The sequence below is a fragment of the Staurois parvus genome, unplaced genomic scaffold (genome assembly GCF_062004578.1).
Source record: "Staurois parvus isolate SC_StPar_1 unplaced genomic scaffold, SC_StPar_1.0 ptg001257l, whole genome shotgun sequence".
Lineage (NCBI taxonomy): Eukaryota > Metazoa > Chordata > Amphibia > Anura > Ranidae > Staurois > Staurois parvus.
In genome coordinates this window covers 100,001-121,194 of record NW_028319053.1, presented here as the reverse complement: position 1 = coordinate 121,194, position 21,194 = coordinate 100,001, and the positions used below count along the sequence as shown (strand labels likewise).

General features: G+C 43.6%; 1 protein-coding gene across 1 annotated transcript; it reads left to right on the top strand.

Annotated features, from left to right (window-relative positions):
- Positions 1-330: 330 nt before the first annotated feature.
- LOC149437759 (epoxide hydrolase 1-like) lies at positions 331-20,577 on the top strand. Its single transcript, XM_089660648.1, has 9 exons — positions 331-417; positions 6,166-6,382; positions 8,323-8,503; positions 10,692-10,919; positions 12,288-12,417; positions 14,352-14,563; positions 17,698-17,806; positions 19,783-19,908; positions 20,149-20,577. The coding sequence occupies exons 1-9, from the start codon at positions 389-391 to the stop codon at positions 20,348-20,350; spliced, it is 1,434 nt and encodes a 477-aa protein (XP_089516774.1). The 5' UTR covers positions 331-388; the 3' UTR covers positions 20,351-20,577.
- Positions 20,578-21,194: the final 617 nt, after the last annotated feature.

The following is a 21,194-nucleotide window of genomic DNA, read 5'->3' as shown; positions in this document are numbered from 1 at the left end:
GGAGAGACAGAACACTGACTATGAAGGTCTTTTTATGTGGTATTCACCGAGCATTTCTGCTATTTGTGATAAATACCACATACTAGCAATAGTGAATTGACATTTTCAGTATCGCATGCGATTTGTGGTCACCTGACCGACATAACGCATGTGATAACCTTTAGTAAATTGCCCCCATAGTGCTTTTTCTGGGATTCTGGTAGTTCTCAGCTATAAAGGGAATCTGTCTTGTTTTATTCATTCTAACCTGCAGAGCCCGGGGTGAATCTTTGAGGTTTATCCTGGAGTTGGATGGCTCTGCTGTGTTATATCTACAGAAAGGAGGAGCTGTGTGGTCTGTCAGCACATTGACCGCACAAAGTCCAGCCACAGCAGACGAGGCAGGAGGATGTGGAGGCAGCTTCTGGATCATGGCAGGTGAGGGGTGCATACATGTCTGTCACTCGGTCATGTAATGTATGTATATGTCGTACAACATATGAATATTTATTACAGGCCATAGAGGAGTTCAGGACAAAGATGCACCTTATATGGGACATGGAACTTCACAGTGACATCTAATACCCTCTATAACACCTTCCATTCCTTATGGGGCAGATTGTCAGCTTACACGGGGTAGTATATCTATGCCTGTACATTGATTGTACAGCACATGGAGTCACGTGACGGCTCTCCAGATATAAGTTATGTTATACAGAAGTGAGATCACCACTCTCCAGATATAATATATTATACAGGAATGACATCACCGCTCTCCAGATATAGTATATTATACAGAGTGACATCACCACACTCCAGATATAGTATATTATACAGAGTGACATCACCACACTCCAGATATAATATATTATACAGGAATGACATCACCGCTCTCCAGATATAGTATATTATACAGAGTGACATCACCACACTCCAGATATAGTATATTATACAGAGTGACATCACCACTCTCCAGATATAGTATATTATACAGAGTGACATCACCACACTCCAGATATAATATATTATACAGGAATGACATCACCGCTCTCCAGATATAGTATATTATACAGAGTGACATCACCACACTCCAGATATAGTATATTATACAGAGTGACATCACCACTCTCCAGATATAGTATATTATACAGAGTGACATCACCACTCTTCAGATATAATATATTATACAGAGTGACATCACCACTCTCCAGATATAGTATATTATACAGAGTGACATCACCACTCTTCAGATATAATATATTATACAGGAATGACATCACCACACTCCAGATATAGTATATTATATAGAAGTGAGATCACCGCTCTCCAGATATAAGTTATTATATACAGGAATGACATCACCACTCTCCAGATATAATATATTATACAGGAATGACATCACCACTCTCCAGATATAATATATTATACAGGAATGACATCACCACTCTCCAGATATAATATATTATACAGGAATGCCATCACCACACTCCAGATATAGTATATTATACAGGAATGACATCACCGCTCTCCAGATATAATATATTATACAGGAATGCCATCACCACTCTCCAGATATAATATATTATACAGGAATGACATCACCGCTCTCCAGATATAATATATTATACAGAAGTGAGATCACCGCTCTCCAGATATAATATATTATACAGGAATGACATCACCACTCTTCAGATATAATATACAGGAATGACATCACCACTCTCCAGATATAATATATTATACAGGAATGACATCACCACTCTTCAGATATAATATATTATACAGGAATGACATCACCACTCTTCAGATATAATATATTATACAGGAATGCCATCACCACACTCCAGATATAGTATATTATACAGGAATGCCATCACCACTCTCCAGATATAATATATTATACAGGAATGACATCACCGCTCTCCAGATATAATATATTATACAGAAGTGAGATCACCGCTCTCCAGATATAATATATTATACAGGAATGACATCACCACTCTTCAGATATAATATACAGGAATGACATCACCGCTCTCCAGATATAAATGATATTATACAGAAGCGGCATCATCACTTTTCAGATATAAATTATATTATATAGGAGTGACATCACCACTCTCCAGATATAAGTTTTAGTATACAGAAGTCAAGAATTGATAGATACAGTTGCAAGAAAAAGTAAGTGAACCCCTTGGGATTACGTGGAGTTTTGCATGAATTGGGCATAAAATGTGCTCTGAACGTCATCTAAGTCACAACAATAGAAGAACACAGTCTGCTGAACATAATACTACACAAACATTAGATGTTGCCATGGTTTAATTGCACATAACATGTAAACATTCACAGTGCAGGGAGGAAAAAGTATGTGAACCTTTGGAGTTAATAACTGGTTGACCCTCCTTTGGCAGCAATAACCTCAACCAAACGTTTCCTGTAGTTGCAGATCAGACCTGCACAATGATCTGCAGTAATTTTGGACCACTCCTCTTCACAAAACTGTTTCAGTGTAGCAATATTCTTGGGATGTCTGGTGTGAATCGCTCTCTTAAGGTCATGTCACAGCATTTCAATGGGGTTGAGGTCAGGACTCTGACTGGGCCACTCCAGAAGGCGTATTCTGTGCTGTTGCAGCCATTGTTTTGTTGAATTACTTCTATGCTTTGGGTCATTGTTCTGTTGCATCACCCATCCTCTGCGGAGCTTCAGTTGGCGGACAGATGGTCGTACGTTTTCCTGCAAAATGTCTTGATAAACTCTGGAATTCATTTTCCCATCAATGACAACATGTGTTCATGTGTATCATGTGTTGCACAGTAAGTACTAAATACAAATGCTCATGAAGACTTAATATTATAAAGGTTAAACTTTCATTGCAGACCCCAGTCAGGGGGGGCAACAGTTCACCTAAAAGTGACACTTCAGTTCTAGGTGGAAGATGGCAGCTTGGGAACCATAGTTTTTACATAGCAGTGAGATTTCCTTGCCCTAGTTTGATTCCACCAACCCTGGTTTGGGTGTTCTCCCATCCTTTGAATATTTCACAATCTTTCTAAAAAAAGTTCTACCTTAGGGGTTGTATACGAGATCTGTGCTTTTCTCTGGACATTTATGGTGGAATGGCACAGTTCGAACGTTTCAGCTTTGCTGACAGGAGTTCCATTTTGGGGTGGAGTGCCTGCGACATAAAACCTTGATTGTGTATATCTCATGTGTTGGAGGAATTTTTTTCATTATTATTATTATACAGTATTTATATAGCGCCAAAGGGTATGCTCAGCGCTGTACAGTAGCAAGGGGGACAGAACATGAGACAAGACAGTAACAATACAATACACGAGGGGTTCGAGGGCCCTGCTCCTTGGAGCTTACAATCTAGTTGGGAGGGGAAGGTGGTACAGGAGGAGATGGCTGTGGGGGATGGAGTGGTGGGAGGAGTGGAGGAGGTTAGTTGTTAGGTGAGGTCGGGTGTTAGGTGAGGTTGGGGTAGGCTTCCCTGAAGAGGAGGGTTTTCAGGGTGCGCCTGAAGGTGAGGAGGGTAGGTGACAGTCTGATGGATTGGGGTAGGGAGTCCCAGAGGATGGGGGAAGTCCTGGAGAAGTCCTGCAATCGGGCGTGGGAGGAGGAGATCAGGGAGCTAGAGAGTAGGAGGTCCTGTGAGGAGCGAAGGGCACGGGTAGGGTAGTATTTGGGTATCAAGTCAGTTATGTAGTTCGGGGCGGCATTGTGAATGGCTTTGTAGGCCAGAGTTAGCAGTTTGAATTTGATGCGTTGGGCAATCGGGAGCCAATGAAGGGATTGGCAGAGGGCGGAGGCAGATGTGGAGCGGTTGGTGAGGTGAATGAGTCTAGCCATTGAGTTTAGGATCGACTGGAGTGGGGATAGCGTTCCTTTGGGTAGGCCAGTGAGAAGGGAATTGCAATAGTCCAGGCGTGAGACGATGAGGGAGTGTACGAGTACTTTGGTGGAGATTGTCACGTGCAGAGCGGAGCAGACACCAACACATGGCCGTCTATACAGCAAAGTTAATATTTAGCAATATGTAGGTGAAGAGTGACCACTGCTTCTCCAGAGTGCAAAGTGTGAAGTGAGAATAATTAACCAATCACAGACCTTGTGGTAGAAATGGTGGAATACTGCCAGTAATCCGGCCAATGACCACTCAGTGATCATTCATTCCAAGATCTGTTACAGAGGTAGGATCAATCAAAGCTCCTGTCTGTTATTACAGGGGCTCCTCTGTGCCTGCTATACAGTGCAGGAGGAGAAAAGAGCTGTCCTCTGCCACGGCAGGGTTGAGACTCCATTACCATAGCTTAGATTTATTGCAGTTCTGCATTCCTTAGTGTAAGTATCTGAATGCGACTTCAAATCAGCTTCCTGTAATCCACTACAGAGCAGCTCTCAGACTGAGAAAGGTTGGACAGCGATGGAAGCCAATGAGGCTCTCCTGTAGTACACATTGTGTGGATAGGAGGAGTGATCAGAGGAACGGCTCATTAGCATGAGGGTCAGAAAGCTCAGTGCCATGTGCCAATTCTATGGGCATGCAGGTCATTCCTCCAGCAGGTCTAGAGGTACATTCATACATTGATGGGTCCATGCAGTGCAGAAGTAGTATATTTACCAATATCACCCTACTCCTGCAGATCTGAAGGGTCACTTTATCCATTGATAGATGTTCCTAGCACAGATGTTCACCAATATAATAAATTGTCCTTCTTCTTCTCGCACATCTGGTGGGACATGTTATCCATTGATGGGTCCAACCAAAACAGATGTAGTATATTTACCAATGTAAAAAAACACTATTCTGACAGATCTGACGTAACACTTCATTCATTGATGAATCCTTCCAGCACAGACAAAGTCTACTTACAACTCTGATAAACCCCCCTTCCTCCAGCAGGTTATCAAGGTCCTACCTTTCCTCAGGGCTTGTGCTGCTCTATGTGCTGGCATCCATCTTAGGTCTGCAAAGCATTGTGGGATCCTTTATGCTTTCAGCCCTCTGCGGCTCCTCCCAGGAGGTGGCGGCTTATCTCATTTAAGTCTGCTGTTTGTAGCTGTCCATTGCATTCGTGTCCTGTCTGTTGCACAACAGCAAGCTCCTGTTCAGTTAACTCATTGCTCTCCTGGATACCGACTTGGCTTTGGCAAAGACTCCTCCTGGCTTCTGACCCCGGCTCTGGCGACCATTCTTCCTGGCTTCTGACCCTGGCTCTGGCGACCATTCTTCCTGGCTTCTGACCCCCGCTTTTGCTACGATTCCCGCTGGTTCTCAACTTGATTATCCTGGAAGATGACCTCGGCAGGAGAACTTCTGTCCTACCAAGTCATCCACTGTTGCTGTCGGACTTGCATAGACTCTTGCCTTGTTTCTGTGTAATAAACCTACCTTTAATTGCACCTCCTTGTATGTCTGGCTCCTCGCTCCCTGACACAGGTCTGGAGGTACATTCATACATTGATGGGTCCATCCAATAGAGAAGTACTATATTCACCAATATCAACCTTCCTTTTGGAGGGGTACTTCATCCATTGATGAATCCTTCCAGCACAAACAAAGTCTGCTTACAACTCTGATAAACCCCCCTTCCTCCAGCAGGTCTGGAGATACATTCATACATTGATGGGTCCATCCAGTGGAGAAGTACTATATTCACCAATATCAACCTTCCTCCTGGAGGGGTACTTCATCCATTGATGAATCCTTCCAGCACAAAGTCTACTTACAACTCTGATAAACCCCTCTTCCTCCAGCAGGTCTGGAGGTACATTTAAACATTGATGGGTCCATCCAGTGGAAAAGTGCTATATTCACCAATATCAACCTTCCTCCTGGAGGGGTACTTCATCCATTGATGAATCCTTCCAGCACAGACAAAGTCTGCTTACAACTATGATAAACCCCCCTTCCTCCAGCAGGTCTGGAGGTACATTCATACATTGATGGGTCCATCCAGTAGAGAAGTACTATATTCACCAATATCAACCTTCCTCCTTGAGGGGTACTTCATCTGTTGAATGCAGGTCTTATTTTATACTTTTAAGTTCATTGCATGAGAAAATTGAAGCTCTGTTCTCCAATTCTGTTGGGTGTAGGCAAATTAGAATGATATTTTGGATGAGGTGTGTCTGTCTTTCAATGGTGAATTCTTAGTATGCTCTCCTCTCTCGCAGGGAAGTCCTCTACCTTCACTGGCCTCACAGTCTCCTGGTCCCAGCCACTGCTGTTGCTGTGGGGGGCGCACTGCTCTGCTGGAAGTTGCATGGCAAGAAGGTGAAGTCAATTGAGCTGGGAGAAGGATGGTGGGGCCCAGGGGAAAGGCCCCATTTACTGAGTGAGGACACCAGCATTAGACCGTTCATCATCGAGGCCTCCGAAGCTGATATTGAGGTATCAATGTGTGGGCATACAACCAATTTATTTGTCCTGGGACTTTAAATGAGGCACAACACACATGACAAACGAATAGCTAGTTTCCAAAATTAATTTTTTATTTTTATTACATGAGTAAAGTTCTCATTGCTTGCAAAAAGAGGATAAAATGGTAACAAGCTGATTTGTAATAAATCCATATTAATGCATTTCATACGTAATTGGATATACAATCCAGATGTCAATACATAATTACATTAAAATTGCATCCAAAAACTCAATGCGTTTCGTGACTCCTAGTTTACTTCTTCAGGAGTAGATGCATGTATAATATAAATCAGCTACAAATGCGTATTTCCAAATGGTGATCGCCAGGGGAGTCTCACTTGGGAGCTGTGGAAGAACCCAAGGGAACAAACCAGAAGCAGATTCAAAGTGGGTGGGCAATCCTGATAGTACCCAAAATAAGCACATGAATCAAGAGCTGTACGTCAAAGTGTTGCTTCTCAGTATCCTCATGCTCCATGGTAAGCAGTAACATCCAACAGGTCAATGTAGGAGAGAACATTCAAGGGGCAACAAATCAAGGTGAATGGGGACCACCAATAGACCAAGGTGAGTAGAAAGATCCAACAGACCAAGGTGGGCAAGGACCCACAGCAGACCATGAAATATCCAAAAGAACAAGGTAGGTACAGTCATCCACAGACCAAGGTGGGCAGGAACATCCTAAAGACTAAGTTAGGCAAGGATACCCAACACACCATTGTGGGCAGGAATATCCAACAGATCAAGGTGAGCAAGGATACCCAAAAGACCAAGGTGAGTAGGAAGATCCAACAGACCAAGGTGGGCAAGGACCCACAACAAACCATGGTGTCCAGGAACACCAAACAGACCAAGGTGGGCAATGACCCACAACAGTCCATAGCATGCAGGAACACCCTACAGACCAAGGCAGGTGGGAATATCCAACAGACCTAAGTAGGCAAGGACCTCCAACAGACCATAATTGGCAGAAAAATCCATTGAACCAAGGTGGGCAGGAACACCCAACAGTCCGAGGTGGGCAGAAACATCCAAAATTCCAAGGTGGCGGGACATTCAACACACCAAGGTAGGTGGGAACTGATCCAGGACCTATGGAAGGGAGATCTTGCTGCTGGAGTCCCCAGGGTCAAAAAAGCCAAAAGGGCGATGCAGTAACCCAGATTCCACCTATAACTGAAAAACTTTTAGGGAGAGTTTTCACAGCTAAATTGTTTTTGCCTAGGCCCAACTTTGGTTGAAATCTCATGTCAGTGGTTGCTTACTAGAGATTATTTTTCTGCACTGTATATCCAGCCAGACTTCAAGTTGTGTTTCGACCTGCCAAGACAATCTGACCATCAAATGGCTATTTTCTTTATACAGTTGTTGCATTAGGGCTCATTCAACCTTGAAATATTATAATGTGCACCATGACTCGCCTTACCACAACACATGGTAGGTAACACACTGTAGATGTACAGTACATTGTGGTACTTTGCAAATGAAAGTTCATTTTTCCCCAGTGCAGATCCACAGTACTGTACAGATTTACAAAGCACCTGTGCTTAAGCACTCCACCACAAACAGACTCATATGGTCTGTGAGTTGCTCTTAAAAAAATGGTGCCCTTAGCATGCATGATTGGATGTCCCAGGTGTGCATGTCATCAACAAAGAGTTCTACTATAGCTACAGAATTTTGTAAGTAGATGTCCTGTAAGCTGCTGTAGAACATTTAGGAGTGCGATATCTTCACTTCATCCTTCCCTCTGAGCATCTGCAGCAGCACTATCAAGTACAAAGGTGGGAGGAGCTTTAGAGGAGGGGCAGAGTATAAAGATATTTATCAATAAATTGTAGTTCTTTTTTATCTTTTGTCTATGTGGGAGTTGGAGAATAGGGCGGTCAGTTCTGATCTGTTTTTTTCAGGACCTTCACGAACGTCTGGATCGCACGCGGTTCTTTTCACCTCTGGAGGACTCCAGATTTCACTATGGTTTCAACTCCACCCATCTGAAGAAAGTCATTTCATACTGGAGGAATGAGTTCAACTGGAAGAAGCAAGTGAAAATCCTCAACAGATATCCTCATTATAAGACCACTATTGAAGGTATCATGGGACAGTTGGATGGCCATAGTGAACTTTTTTAAAATTTTGCTTAAATTGAGACACTGTAATGGTTTGGGGTCAGTTTCATAAAACTACTTTCTCTATTATGTTTATAAATTTTAAAGAATCGGTGCACTTTCAGAGAAGTAAAATATTTAGCAATTTCAGAAATTGTCCTTCCTCCCACAGATCTGGAGGGGCACGTCATTGCGTCTTCCCAGCACAGACAAAGTCTAATCACCAATATACAGTGGTAAACCATTGTTCCTCCCTCAGTTCTGGAGGTACATTCATACATTGATAGGTCCATCCAGCAAAGAAGTTATATATTCACCAATATCATCCTCCTCCTGCTAGGGCCATCTTAATAGAATCATGGGCCCCTGGGCAAAGTAATGGACTGATGCCCCTGTCAGCCTACCCCAATTTACACACCTACTCTCAAGAATTAAAGTAGAAATAGATGATAGAAGTAAACATATATTTATTAGTACTTTTATTATAATCAATTTAAAACTATAAGACAATATGCCATAAATCAAAGACTAATCAACACAAAGGGCACAGTACAGGGGGAAGGCAGAATGACACAGTACGGGACGGATCAGGAGGGCACAGTACAGGTTCCAGGAGGCTGCCCAGGACACGGCCATCTTGGGACAGCTTAGTTAAAAGCATGACTGTCCCAACAAATCTGGGAAAGTTGGCAAGTACAATGTAGTGTAAAATTATCATGGGGCCCCCATGCACCTGGGGCCCCTGGGCAGTGCCCAGGGGTGCCCATGCATTAAGACAGTCCTGCCTCCCACAGATCTGAATGCACACTTCATCCGTTGATGGATCCTCCAAGCACAGACAAAGTCTTTTTACAACTATAATAAACCACCATTCCTCCAGCAGGTCTGGTGGTGCATTCGTACATTGATGGGCCCATCCAGCAAAGAAGTAATGTATTCACCAATACCATCCTTCCTCCCACAGATCTGGATAGACACTTTATCCATTTATGGGTGTTCCCAGCACTGACATAGAATATTTACCAATATAATAAATTTCTGTTCCTCCCACATATCTGAAGGGACATGTCATCCATTGATGGATCCTTCCAGCACAGACAAAATCTATTTACAACTATAATAAACCCTATTCCTCCAGCAAGTCTGGAGGTACATTCGTACATTGATGGGTCCATCTAGTGCAGAAGTAGTATATTCACCAATATAATCCCACTTCTGCGAACTGGAGGGGCACTTCATCCACTGATGGATTTTCCTAGCACAGATGTAGTATGTTCACCAATATAATAAATTGTTCTTCTTCCCGCACATCTGGTGGGACATGTCATTCATTCATGGGTCCATCCAAAATTGATGTAGTATATTCACCAATACCATCCTTCCTCGTGGAGGGGCACTTCTTCCATTAATGGGTCTTCCAAGCATAGATGTAGCATATTCATCAATATAACAAATCACTATTCTTCTCATAGATCTGAAGGGACACTTCGTCCATTGATGGATTCTCCTAGTACAGACAAAGTCTATTTACAACTATGATAAACCCCCATTCCTCCAGCAGGTCTGGAGAGGTACTTCATCCATTGATGGGGCTTCCCAGTACAGACATTGTAATAATTCATGCTTCCTCCCGCAGGTCTGGAGGTACATTCATACATTGATGGGTCCATCCAGTGGAGAAGTAGTATATTCACCAATATCAACTTTCCTCTCGCACATCTGGAGGGGTACTTCATCCATTGATGGGGCTTCCCAGTACAGACATTATAATAATTCATGCTTCCTCCCGCAGGTCTGGAGGTACATTCATACATTGATGGGTCCATCCAGTGGAGAAGTAGTATATTCACCAATATCAACCTTCCGCTCACACATCTGGAGGGTTACTTCATCCATTGATGGGGCTTCCCAGTACAGACATTATAATAATTCATGCTTCCTCCCACAGGTCTGGAAGTGCATTCATACACTGCTAGGTCAATCCAACAGAGAAGTATTATTTTCACCAATATAATAAATTGTCCATCCTCCTGCACCTCTAGAAGGGCACTTCATCCATTGATTGGTCCTTTCAGTACTATTCACCAGTATAATAAACCACCATTTCTCCTGCAGATCTGGAGGTATAATCACATGTATTATATTCATCAATTTCATCCTTTTATCCACAGGTCTGGAGGTGCACTTTATCCATGTGAAGCCCCCACAGTTGTCCTCCAGGCAGAAAGTTCGTCCCTTGCTGATGGTCCATGGCTGGCCAGGATCCATATATGAATTTTATAACATAATTCCGCTCCTCACAGACCCAAGCAAGCATGGCCTGGACCCCAATGTTGTCTTTGAGGTCATCTGTCCATCCATCCCAGGGTATGGCTTCTCAGAGGCATCACACAAGAAAGGTGAGAGGTTGATAAGGGGGTGCAGGGAACAATGGATGATGCATGCTTTTTTGTCATAATTGGGTGCAAATTTGAGGTTAATAAAATGTATCTAAAGGCATTTTTTAAATTTAGTTTTGTATAAAGAGTATAGAATGGTTGCGTTGGTGTGTTGTGGAGGTGCATTGGGGTACCATTGAAAATGCCAACAGGTGTCCCCAATTGTAGATTTCCCCTGTCCCACTAACACCTGCGCTGTGATAATGCATGATAAAATCGGAATTTTGCCGCGTTATCACAATAACACGTAATCCAGGGTGCGTTGTGTTGTGGTGCCTCTTCCCCCAATGCACTTTTACAGCAACATGTGCACTGCAGTACACAGCAACACATATGCTAGGTTGCGTTTTAATAATATGATCAGGTCCATCCTCATTTCTGAGTGTGCATTCAAAATAAGTGGGCTGCCTTAATGCACACTCAGTAGCAGGGGTGGACTGACAACTCATGGGGCCCCCGGGCAATAGGGGATTATGGGGCCCCTGTGTCCTTGCCCAAACTCAAAAAAGCCTATGAAAAAGGTACCAGGGGCATCTCATGGGGCTCCCTACTGACCCCGGGCCCTCGGGCAGTGCCCGGGTTTCTAAACGGTCAGTCCGCTCAGTAATGAACACACAATGACGCAATGCATAGATGGAAGGAACCCTACGTCTTCAATTAAGCGCTGCTAGGGTAAGGTCAACCAATTTTCTCAAAGTATATCTACTGCCATTACATTTTTAAATTTTATATGGAGTATCTTGAAATTCTGAATATGATTCAGACAGAGAGGCATTACACAGCACTCCCAGTGACCCTGTGAGGTGCTCCCTGGAATCTGGTAGCAATGGTTTGCAAAGAATTCAGAATATAGGGATCCCTGTAGTGAGAGAAGTGCTGCAGTTGTGCCTGGTGGTCTGAGAATACAGGCATACCGCAGTTTACGAACGTAATTTTCGGTTTACGAATTAAAAACCATTGAAAATAATGGCTCAAATTACAACTTTTTTTCGCAATACAAACTGATGTAATTGGTTTTCAATGCATTTATGAATTAATTTTTGATCATAATCCCTGTACAGTATTTATGCCTTTAAAGTGCACTTTATAAAGAGTTTTGAACAGAAAAAATACCTTTTTTTTACTTTTTTCTGACCTCCGGAACGGATTAATTGGTTTTCAATGCATTCCTATTGAAAACAGCGTTTTGGTTTACGAATTTTCGCTATACGAAAAGTCCCGCAGAACGCATTAAATTCGTAAACCGGGGTACGCCTGTATTAGTTGCCTGTCTACACACAGGTTCCTCTGTTGGTTCATATCATGAAATGAGTTATCTCCATAAAACAGGATTCACGGCCTTTGCTGCGGCCCGGATATTCTACAAATTGATGCTTCGACTGGGATTTAAACAGTTTTACCTGCAGGGTGGAGATTGGGGCAGCAGAATCACCACTCTCCTATCTCAGATGAAGCCAGAGTAAGTATGAGGTTTTGTATGTATGAAGGTCACCACCGTTTTGTATGTATGAAGGTCACCACCGCACCGGCATATAATGGCAGATACGTTGATGTCTGGGGGTTTAGGAATGACAGCTCTTACGAGTAGCCATCCCCCCTTTTTCAAGGGACCAAAAGCAAATGGACAATTGCATCAAAAGCTGTTTCATGGCCAGGTGTGGGCTACTCCTTCGTTATTTCATTACTTTTGGTCCCTTAAAAAAGGGGGGGGCGGCTACACGTAAGAGCTGTCATTCCTAAACCCTTCCTCTAATATGGATGTACATACCCTCAAATTAAACCTGAGAGTGTGCACTTTCAGATTATATCCATTAGAGAACTATAGCTTGAATATGTTTTGGTAAACACCTGAAAAAAACTAAAATTGTGCCTGTGACCAAATATATATGGACCTAACTGTATATTGCAAAATATGTTCCTTACCTGCTTCTGTTCTGTAGGTACTAATACAAGGCATCCCAAACCACTAGCTGATAGGATAAAAAAAAAGGTTACTGTGATTACATGAACAGCCCCAGTGTTGTGAAAAGGAATATTGCACACTCGGCATCTCTCTAAATGCACTGCACCCTGTGCAATTATCTCACCAAACATCAACCTGCAGAACAGCCAATGATGCAGTTATTTATGAACATGAAAATATAGGTACTACTGTAATACAGAACCTAATCCCTAACCCCTTATCCCAACCTAATCCCTTAACTCCTATTTAGTGCCATCTTAAAGCGGTTCTAAAGGCTGAAGGTAAAAAACCTTCTGTGTACAGCAGCCCCCTCAGCCCCCCTCAATCCTTACCTGAGCCCCCTCAGCCCCCCTCAATCCTTACCTGAGCCCCCTGTGATCCAGCGATGTACACAATAGTCTCGACTGGATGGGGACTCTTTCTCCTCATTGGCTGAAACAGCAGTGGGAGCCCATTGTCAATCCAGTGGTGTATTTAGGTTTTGTGCTGCCCTAGGCAACACAAAATTCACCTCCCCGGAGAGAGCCTGACATTGACGAACAACACCCCTGCCCCCAACCCAAGAGAGCCTTCCATTACCATTGCCCCCATACCCCAACCACTCCCCTCCCAGTAAGAGAGAGAAAGACACTCACGTTCACAGATATAAGCGGGGCCTCCAAGAAGATAGCTGAGGCTAAGAATATGCAGAATATTTATTTATTTCAGGTACTTCTATAGCACTGTCAATTTACACAGTACTTTACATATATATTGTACATTCACATCAGTCCCTAACCCTCAAGCGGTGTACAATCTAAGGCCCCTAACCCTCAAGGAGCGTACAATCTAAGGTCCCTAACCCTCAAGGGGGGTACAATCTAAGGTCCCTAACCCACAAGGGGCGTACAATCTAAGGTCCCTAACCCTCAAGGGGAGTACAATCTAAGGTCCCTAACCCTCAAGGGGCGTACAATCTAAGGTCCCTAACCCTCAAGGGGTGTACAATCTAAGGTCCCTAACCCTCAAGGGGTGTACAATCTAAGGTCCCTAACCCTCAAGGGGAGTACAATCTAAGGTCCCTAACTCACATTCATTCATACATACACATACTAGGGCCAGTTTAGACAGAATCCAATGAACCTACCAGCATGTCTTTGGAGTATGGGAAGAAACTGGAGTACCCAGAGGAAACCCACAGCGGCAGAGCATGCAAACTCCAGGCAGGTGGTGCCGTGGTTGGGATTTGAACCAGCAACCCTCGTACTGCCAGGCAGAAGTGCTAACCATTTAGCCACTGGGCCGCCCCAATGTCACAGCAATCCATGAGTATTAACACATACTTCAGTGCTTCTGGCAAATGTCATTGCTGTCAAAACACCAGTCCAGTCCCAATGACATACAATGTTCTGTCAATCATACCATATAATGTATCTGTATTTTTCCTCCAGGTCAGTGAAAGGCCTACACCTCAATTTTTTGATTCTCCCATCTGGACTAGGGAGGCTGAAATCCCTGATAATTGGCCGATTTGCTCCCTGGTTGGTGGGTCTGACACGGGAAGATGCCAAGCGTATATATCCGTACATGGAGAAGAATGTGTTCGCCATTCTCCTGGAGAGTGGGTACCTCCACATACAGGCCACCAAACCAGACACCATTGGTAAGAATTGCCGAAATCCACAATAACCACTCCCAATCCCTGAGAACAGTGTCGCTGTTCTAGCAGAAATGTGGATTTTTAGACTGAACTATCGGTCTTTATCTTCACAGGGAGATAAGATTGAAGCAGGGGCGGACTGACCATTTGGAAACTGGGGCACTGCCCGAGGGCCCCGGGTCAGTAGGGGGCCCCATGAGATGCCCCTGGTACCTTTTTCATAGGCTTTTTTGAGTTTGGGCAAGGACACAGGGGCCCCATGATCCCTTATTGCCCGGGGGCCCCATGAGTTGTCAGTCCGCCACTGGATTAAAGTTTATTTAACTAGATATTTGGTTATTATGTAGAGACTGTAAAGCTATAAAAATAAAACTTTACTCTGTCCTAATAAAATAATAGAAAAAGACCTTGTTCTTTACTGCTAGCTTCAAGAGAACCTACCATGTTCTAGGAGAAAGGCAGCCCAAAGTTCTCTGTAACAGATGAGCTATAATACTCACCTCTCTGATGTCCCATGTCTCCTACCTCCCCTCCTTTCTCTGTATTAGAAAAGATAATAAACTACATTCTCCAGTGTCTCCTACCTCACCTTCATTTCCAGCAACAGAAGATGAATTATAGTCTTTCTGCTGTCCAGTCTTTCCTACCTCCCCTTCTTTCTCTGTCATAGAAGAAGTATTATACAGACGTGGCCAAAAGTTTTGAGGATGACACATATTAATTTTTACAACGTCTGCGGCTTCAGTGTTTTTAGATCTTTTTGTCAGATGTTACTATGGTGTACTGAAGTATAATTACAAGCATTTCACAAGAGTTAAAGGATTTTATTGACAATGATATGAGGTTTATGCAAAGAGTCAATATTTGCAGTGTTGACCCTTCTTTTTCGCAACCTCTGCAATTCCCCCTGGCATGCTGTCAATCCACTTCTGGGCCACCTCCTGACTGATGGTAGCCCATTCTTGCATTATCAATGCTTGGAGTTTGTCAGAATTGGTGGTTTTTTTTTGTTCACCAGCCTCTTGAGCAGGGGCGGACTGACAACTCATAGGGCCCCGGGCAATAGGGGAACATGGGGCCCCTGTGTCCTTGCCCACACTCAAAGCACACCCAAAAAAAAGGCTATAATAGGTACCATGGGCATTTCATGGGGCCCCCTACTGACCCCGGGCCCTCGGGCAGTGCTCAAATGGTCAGTCCGCCCCTGCTCTTGAGGATCGACTACAAGTTCTCAATGGGATTAAGATCTGGGGAGTTTCCTGGCTATGGATCCAAAATTTAGATGTTTTGTTCCCCAAGCCACCTAGTTATCACGTTTGCCTTATGGCAAGGTGCTCCGTCATGCTGGAATAGGCATTGTTCATCACCAAACTGTTCATCGATGGTTGGAAGAAGTTGCTCTTGGAGGATGTTTTTGTACCATTCTTTATTCCTGCCTGTGTTTTTAGGCAAAATTGTGAGTGAGCCCACTGCCTTGGCTTGGCTGAGAAGCGACTCCACACATGAATGGTCTCCGGATGCTTTACTGTTGGCTTGACACAGGACTGATGGTAGCGCTCACCTTTTCTTCTCCGGACAAGATTTTTTCTTGGATACCCCAAACAATTGGAAAGATTTTTCATTAGAGAAAATGGCTTTTCCCCAGTCCTCAGCAGTCCAATCCCTGTACCTTTTGCAGAATATCAGTCTGTCCCGGATGTTTTTGTTGGGGAGAAGTGTCTTCTTTGTTGCCCTTTTTGACACCAGGCCATCCTCCAAAGGTCTTCGCCTTGCTGTGCGTACAGATGCATCACACCTGCCTTCTGCCATTCCTGAGCAAGCTCTGCACTAGTGGTGCCCCGATCCCGCAGATGAACCAACTTTAGGAGACGGTTCTGGCACTTGCTGGATATTCTAAGGCACCCTGAAGCCTTCTTCACAACAACTGAACCTCTCTCCTTGAAGTTCTTGATGCTCCAATAAATGGCTGATTTTGATGCAATCTTAGTAGCAGCAACCTTGTCTGTGAATCCCTTTTTGTGCAAAGCAATGGTGATTGCATGCGATTCCTTGCAGATAAATTACTTCTCAATACTTTTGGCCCCGGGCTGTTTTCCCCTCTATTGTCCCATGTTTCCGACATCCTTTCCATTCTCTTTGGGAATGGAATGGAAAAGGTACTAGGCTCATCTATCCAGTGTCCAATGGCTCCTACTTTCCTTTGTTCTCTGTAATAAAAGAGGCATTAATTTCCCATTTCCTGTGTCTCTTACCATGTCACCTACCTCTCCTTTGTTCCCTGTAATAGAAGAGGTAATAAACTCCCCTCTACAGGTGCCCCTCCTATCTTCCTCCATTCCCTGTAATAGAGGAAGTATCATACTCCCCCTCCCATGTCTTCTACCTCCCTTCCATTCTCCATAATAGAAGAGGTGTTACTGTATATTCACCTCTCTGGTGGCCCTCTTATTTAGGAGACACTTATCTAACAGTGATTCAGAAGGTGCCCAAATGTTCCTGGTGTGGTTGTGCTACTGAAGGTACTGTATATTATTCACCAAAGTGCCATTACATATTTTAAGGACTGCTTACAGCTTTTTTTCCACTCTATTGCCAGTCCCTTTTTACAACAATAGAAGCAGCTTTCACTGCAATACTCACCTTTACCTGGGTACTGTCCTTAACTAATTGTGTATGTGATCTACTTCTGTCCTCTTCCATGTTATTTGATGTCCAGTGTCATTCAGCCCACTTTCTGTGAGCCCAGGTTGTCAAGAACCCACTTCCTAGAGGTGTCATCAGTCCAACCAGTCCCATCAGTCCAGTCATTATGTGAGCATTGTTCTCTGCAGTGTTCAGGACTGACCACTGCCAGGTACAAAGGAGGCATCTAGACTAATATTGGTCTTTAATATGTCCGGACTGGGCTTAGGATAAACGTTATGATGGATTGTAGTCCATCATTGTTCATGCAAAGTTGAACTGTGGTCAATTGCAACATTGTTTGGACAAATATTTCTGCTCATGACCCATGAATGCCTCTTCTACATTCTGTTTATCTAATGACACTGTTTTCGATGTCCCCTTCAGGGCCAAGTTCTGATCCTCTCCCCTTCAGGGGCCACTTCTGCTTCTCACAGGGCTCTATTCTCCTACAGGTTCTGCTCTGAATGACTCCCCAGCTGGACTTGTGGCCTACATTCTGGAGAAATTTTCTACTTGGACAAACACCGAGTTCCGTGATCTAGAAGATGGTGGCCTGAACCGGTGAGTGACAACATACCATTACCAGAACTTGTCATTTATAGTCTGCTGCTCATTGGTCTTTCATTTAGAAACTGTAACAGAAAAAAAATAACTCTTATGGCATAAATCAACCATATTTCCATATTCAGGCAAGTCGATAGACCAATCTTGCTTAACCTTCTTTACCCCAGAGGAACCATTGACATAAATTTCAGGTCTGAAAAACCCTGATAAAATCTAACCATAGGAGGTTAGTGGGACAAATGCCCTTACATTGGTACTTAGCGGGAAGATTGTGCCTTACATTGATGGTCAATGAGAAAAATGCCCCTTACTTTGATGGTCAAGGGGAAGAATGCTCCTTATATTGATGGTTATTGAGAATAACACCTTACCTTGGCCCTCAGAGAAAGAATGATTTTTACATCAATGCCCAGGGGAAGAATGATCCTTACATTGGTGGTCAGTAGGAAGAATGCTCCTTACATTGGTGATCAGTGGGAAGAATGCTCCATACATTGGTTGTCAGTGGGAAGAATGCTCCTTACATTGGTTGTCAGTTGGAAGAAGGCTCCTTACATTGGTAGTCAGTGGGAAAAATGTTTCTTACATTGATCGTCAGTGAGAAGAATGCCTCTTACATTGATGGTCAGTAGGAAGAATGCTCCTTACATTGGTCGTCAGTTGGAAGAAGGCTCCTTATATTGGTTGTCAGTGGGAAGAATGCTCCTTACATTGGTGGCCAGTGGGAAGAATGCTCCTTACATTGGTTGTCAGTTGGAAGAAGGCTCCTTACATTGGTAGTCAGTGGGAAGAATGCTCCTTACATTGGTTGTCAGTGGGAAGAATGCTCCTTACATTGGTTGTCAGTTGGAAGAAGGCTGCTTACATTGGTAGTCAGTGGGAAAAATGTTTCTTACATTGATCTTCAGTGAGAAGAATGCCTCTTACATTGATGGTCAGTAGGAAGAATGCTCCTTACATTGGTCGTCAGTTGGAAGAAGGCTCCTTACATTGGTTGTGAGTGGGAAGAATGCTCCTTACATTGGTGGCCAGTGGGAAAAATGTCTCTTACATTGGTGGTCAGTGGGAAGAATGCTCCTTACATTGATGGTCAGTAGGAAGAATGCTCCTTACATTGGTGGTCAGTGGGAAGAATGCTCCTTACATTGGCGGTCAGTAGGAAGAATGCTCCTTACATTGGTCGTCAGTTGGAAGAAGGCTCCTTACATTGGTAATCAGTGGGAAGAATGCTCCTTACATTGGTGGCCAATGGGAAAAATGTTTCTTACATTGGTGGTCAGTGGGAAGAATGCTCCTTACATTGGTGGTCAGTAGGAAGAATGCTCCTTACATTGGCGGTCAGTGGGAAGAATGCCCCTTACATTGATGGTTATTGAGAAGAATGCCCTTACCTTGGTGTTCAGGAAATAATTCCCTTACATTGATGCTCAGGGGAAAGAATGATCCTCACATTGGTGCTCAGGGGAAAGAATGGTCCTTACATTGGTGGTGAGTGAAAAGAATGCCCTTACATTGATGCTCAATGGAAAGAATACTCCTTACATTGAACATTGGTGCCCAATGACTCCTTGCACAGCTGATAAGAATGTCACACTTTTAGATATCCAAAAAGATCTTTGATGTCATGCAGCTGACACTGTCAAGGGGCATTGGTCCTGGAGCTAGGCAGGTACCTTCAAATGGAAGGTCAATCAGCCACAACTCCTAGCAATCTCTAGAGGAACCCTGGTTGACAATAGCTGCGATAGACCCACTGTCAACACAACCCGCTGACATATTTGTCAACTAAAAAATTACCCAGGGTTACCTTAAGATTTGGAGGGAAAGGCTAATTCCAGCTCAGAGGATCCCTTGGCAGCTATGTGCTGAACTTCAGTCAGTCCAGTAGATGCTAGTCAGCAATGGCTTATCTAAATAAAACTTACAATGACACACCAGTAGCCAAACACTACCATGTTTCTAACTCTGTTCAGGAAATTCTCTCTTGATGATCTTCTGACCAATGTGATGATCTACTGGATCACTGGATCAATCGCATCTTCTATGAGGTTCTACAAGGAAAATTTCCCAAGAAATTATAACAGTACCCCAGACACCAAGTGAGTATAGAATATATAAGTGTAAGTTCCTCAGGGGCGGGTCCTCTCCCCCTTCTAAGTATTCTTTCTGCTTACTATCTGTAGTGTGTAAATTGTATTTCTTTGCTATTTCAATTACAGATTTTTGAGAAGTTGACTTTTATAAATGAGGAATATTAAAGATTGGTATTTTCTGTAGGCATTTTCACAGGAAAGTATGTGCAAGTTGCTCAGTCATTTATCATTTTTATCTTATTCCAGAATCGGGGTGTATGTGCCTACTGGTGTCGCTGCTTTCCCCTGTGAGCTGGTCCACTCCCCTCAGGTTTGGGCAAAGGAGAAGTTCCGGAACATTGTCACCTACACATTTATGCCCCGCGGAGGGCACTTTGCTGCCTTTGAGGAGCCAGAACTTCTCGCCCGCGATGTCCAGAAATTTGTGTTGAAAGTGGAGAAGCTGTAAAATGGAGAGGGCCATAGGAGTAACTTTATACTGTTAGATGGGGGAGTCATTGTGAAGAATGAGGTACCAAATGATGCTGCCACTTTAAGATATAGACAGTCCTAGGTTACATGGTCCATAGCATCAGCCTGTCTGTGTGTTGCTGGATTCTGCTGAGCTTGATTTCCATTCAATGTTCATGCAATCAGTCTGCTAATGCATTACCTTCATTAAAAGATTTTCTTCCAGCTAGTGTGATTTCTTGCCCTGGTTGACCAGTATCCACAAACTTTGGAGATCTAACAAAGTCTTTATTTCTCCAGTAAGTATATAAAAGCAGGAAGGAACCGGTAGAAGAATAGCAATGGTGCATACTCATTTTTCATAAAGGTGTAACTAGGAAGCCAGATGACACATGAGGAGCCTGGAATGACCACACAAGCTGACAGCATGTAAGAATTGGCACCAAGAGCACAGGTTCCTACCCCTGCTCCAGCCCTGCTAGAATACTGCCCTTCCTGCTGAGGTCAAACCCCCCCCCTGCCATATTGTGCCCCACTCCATGCCAGAGGCCACCACATGACATTCCCTGCCATTGACCTTTATATCCCAAGAAAGGAATGTCCACATATATGAAATTGCTGCAATTTACTGATGTATTTTAGGCAATAGGATAACAGTCGACATACATTCCGGAGTAATTTGACAATGCATAGTGAATCACCTTTAGTGGACGATCCGCAGTAGTCACATGTGAAAGCATATGCAGCACTCTTAGCTTAGCTCTCCCTTTAGCAGTCTCTCCTTCCACCCAGCATCATTAGTACTCACAGGAATTGACTATCTGTAGATACCTCCTCCATAG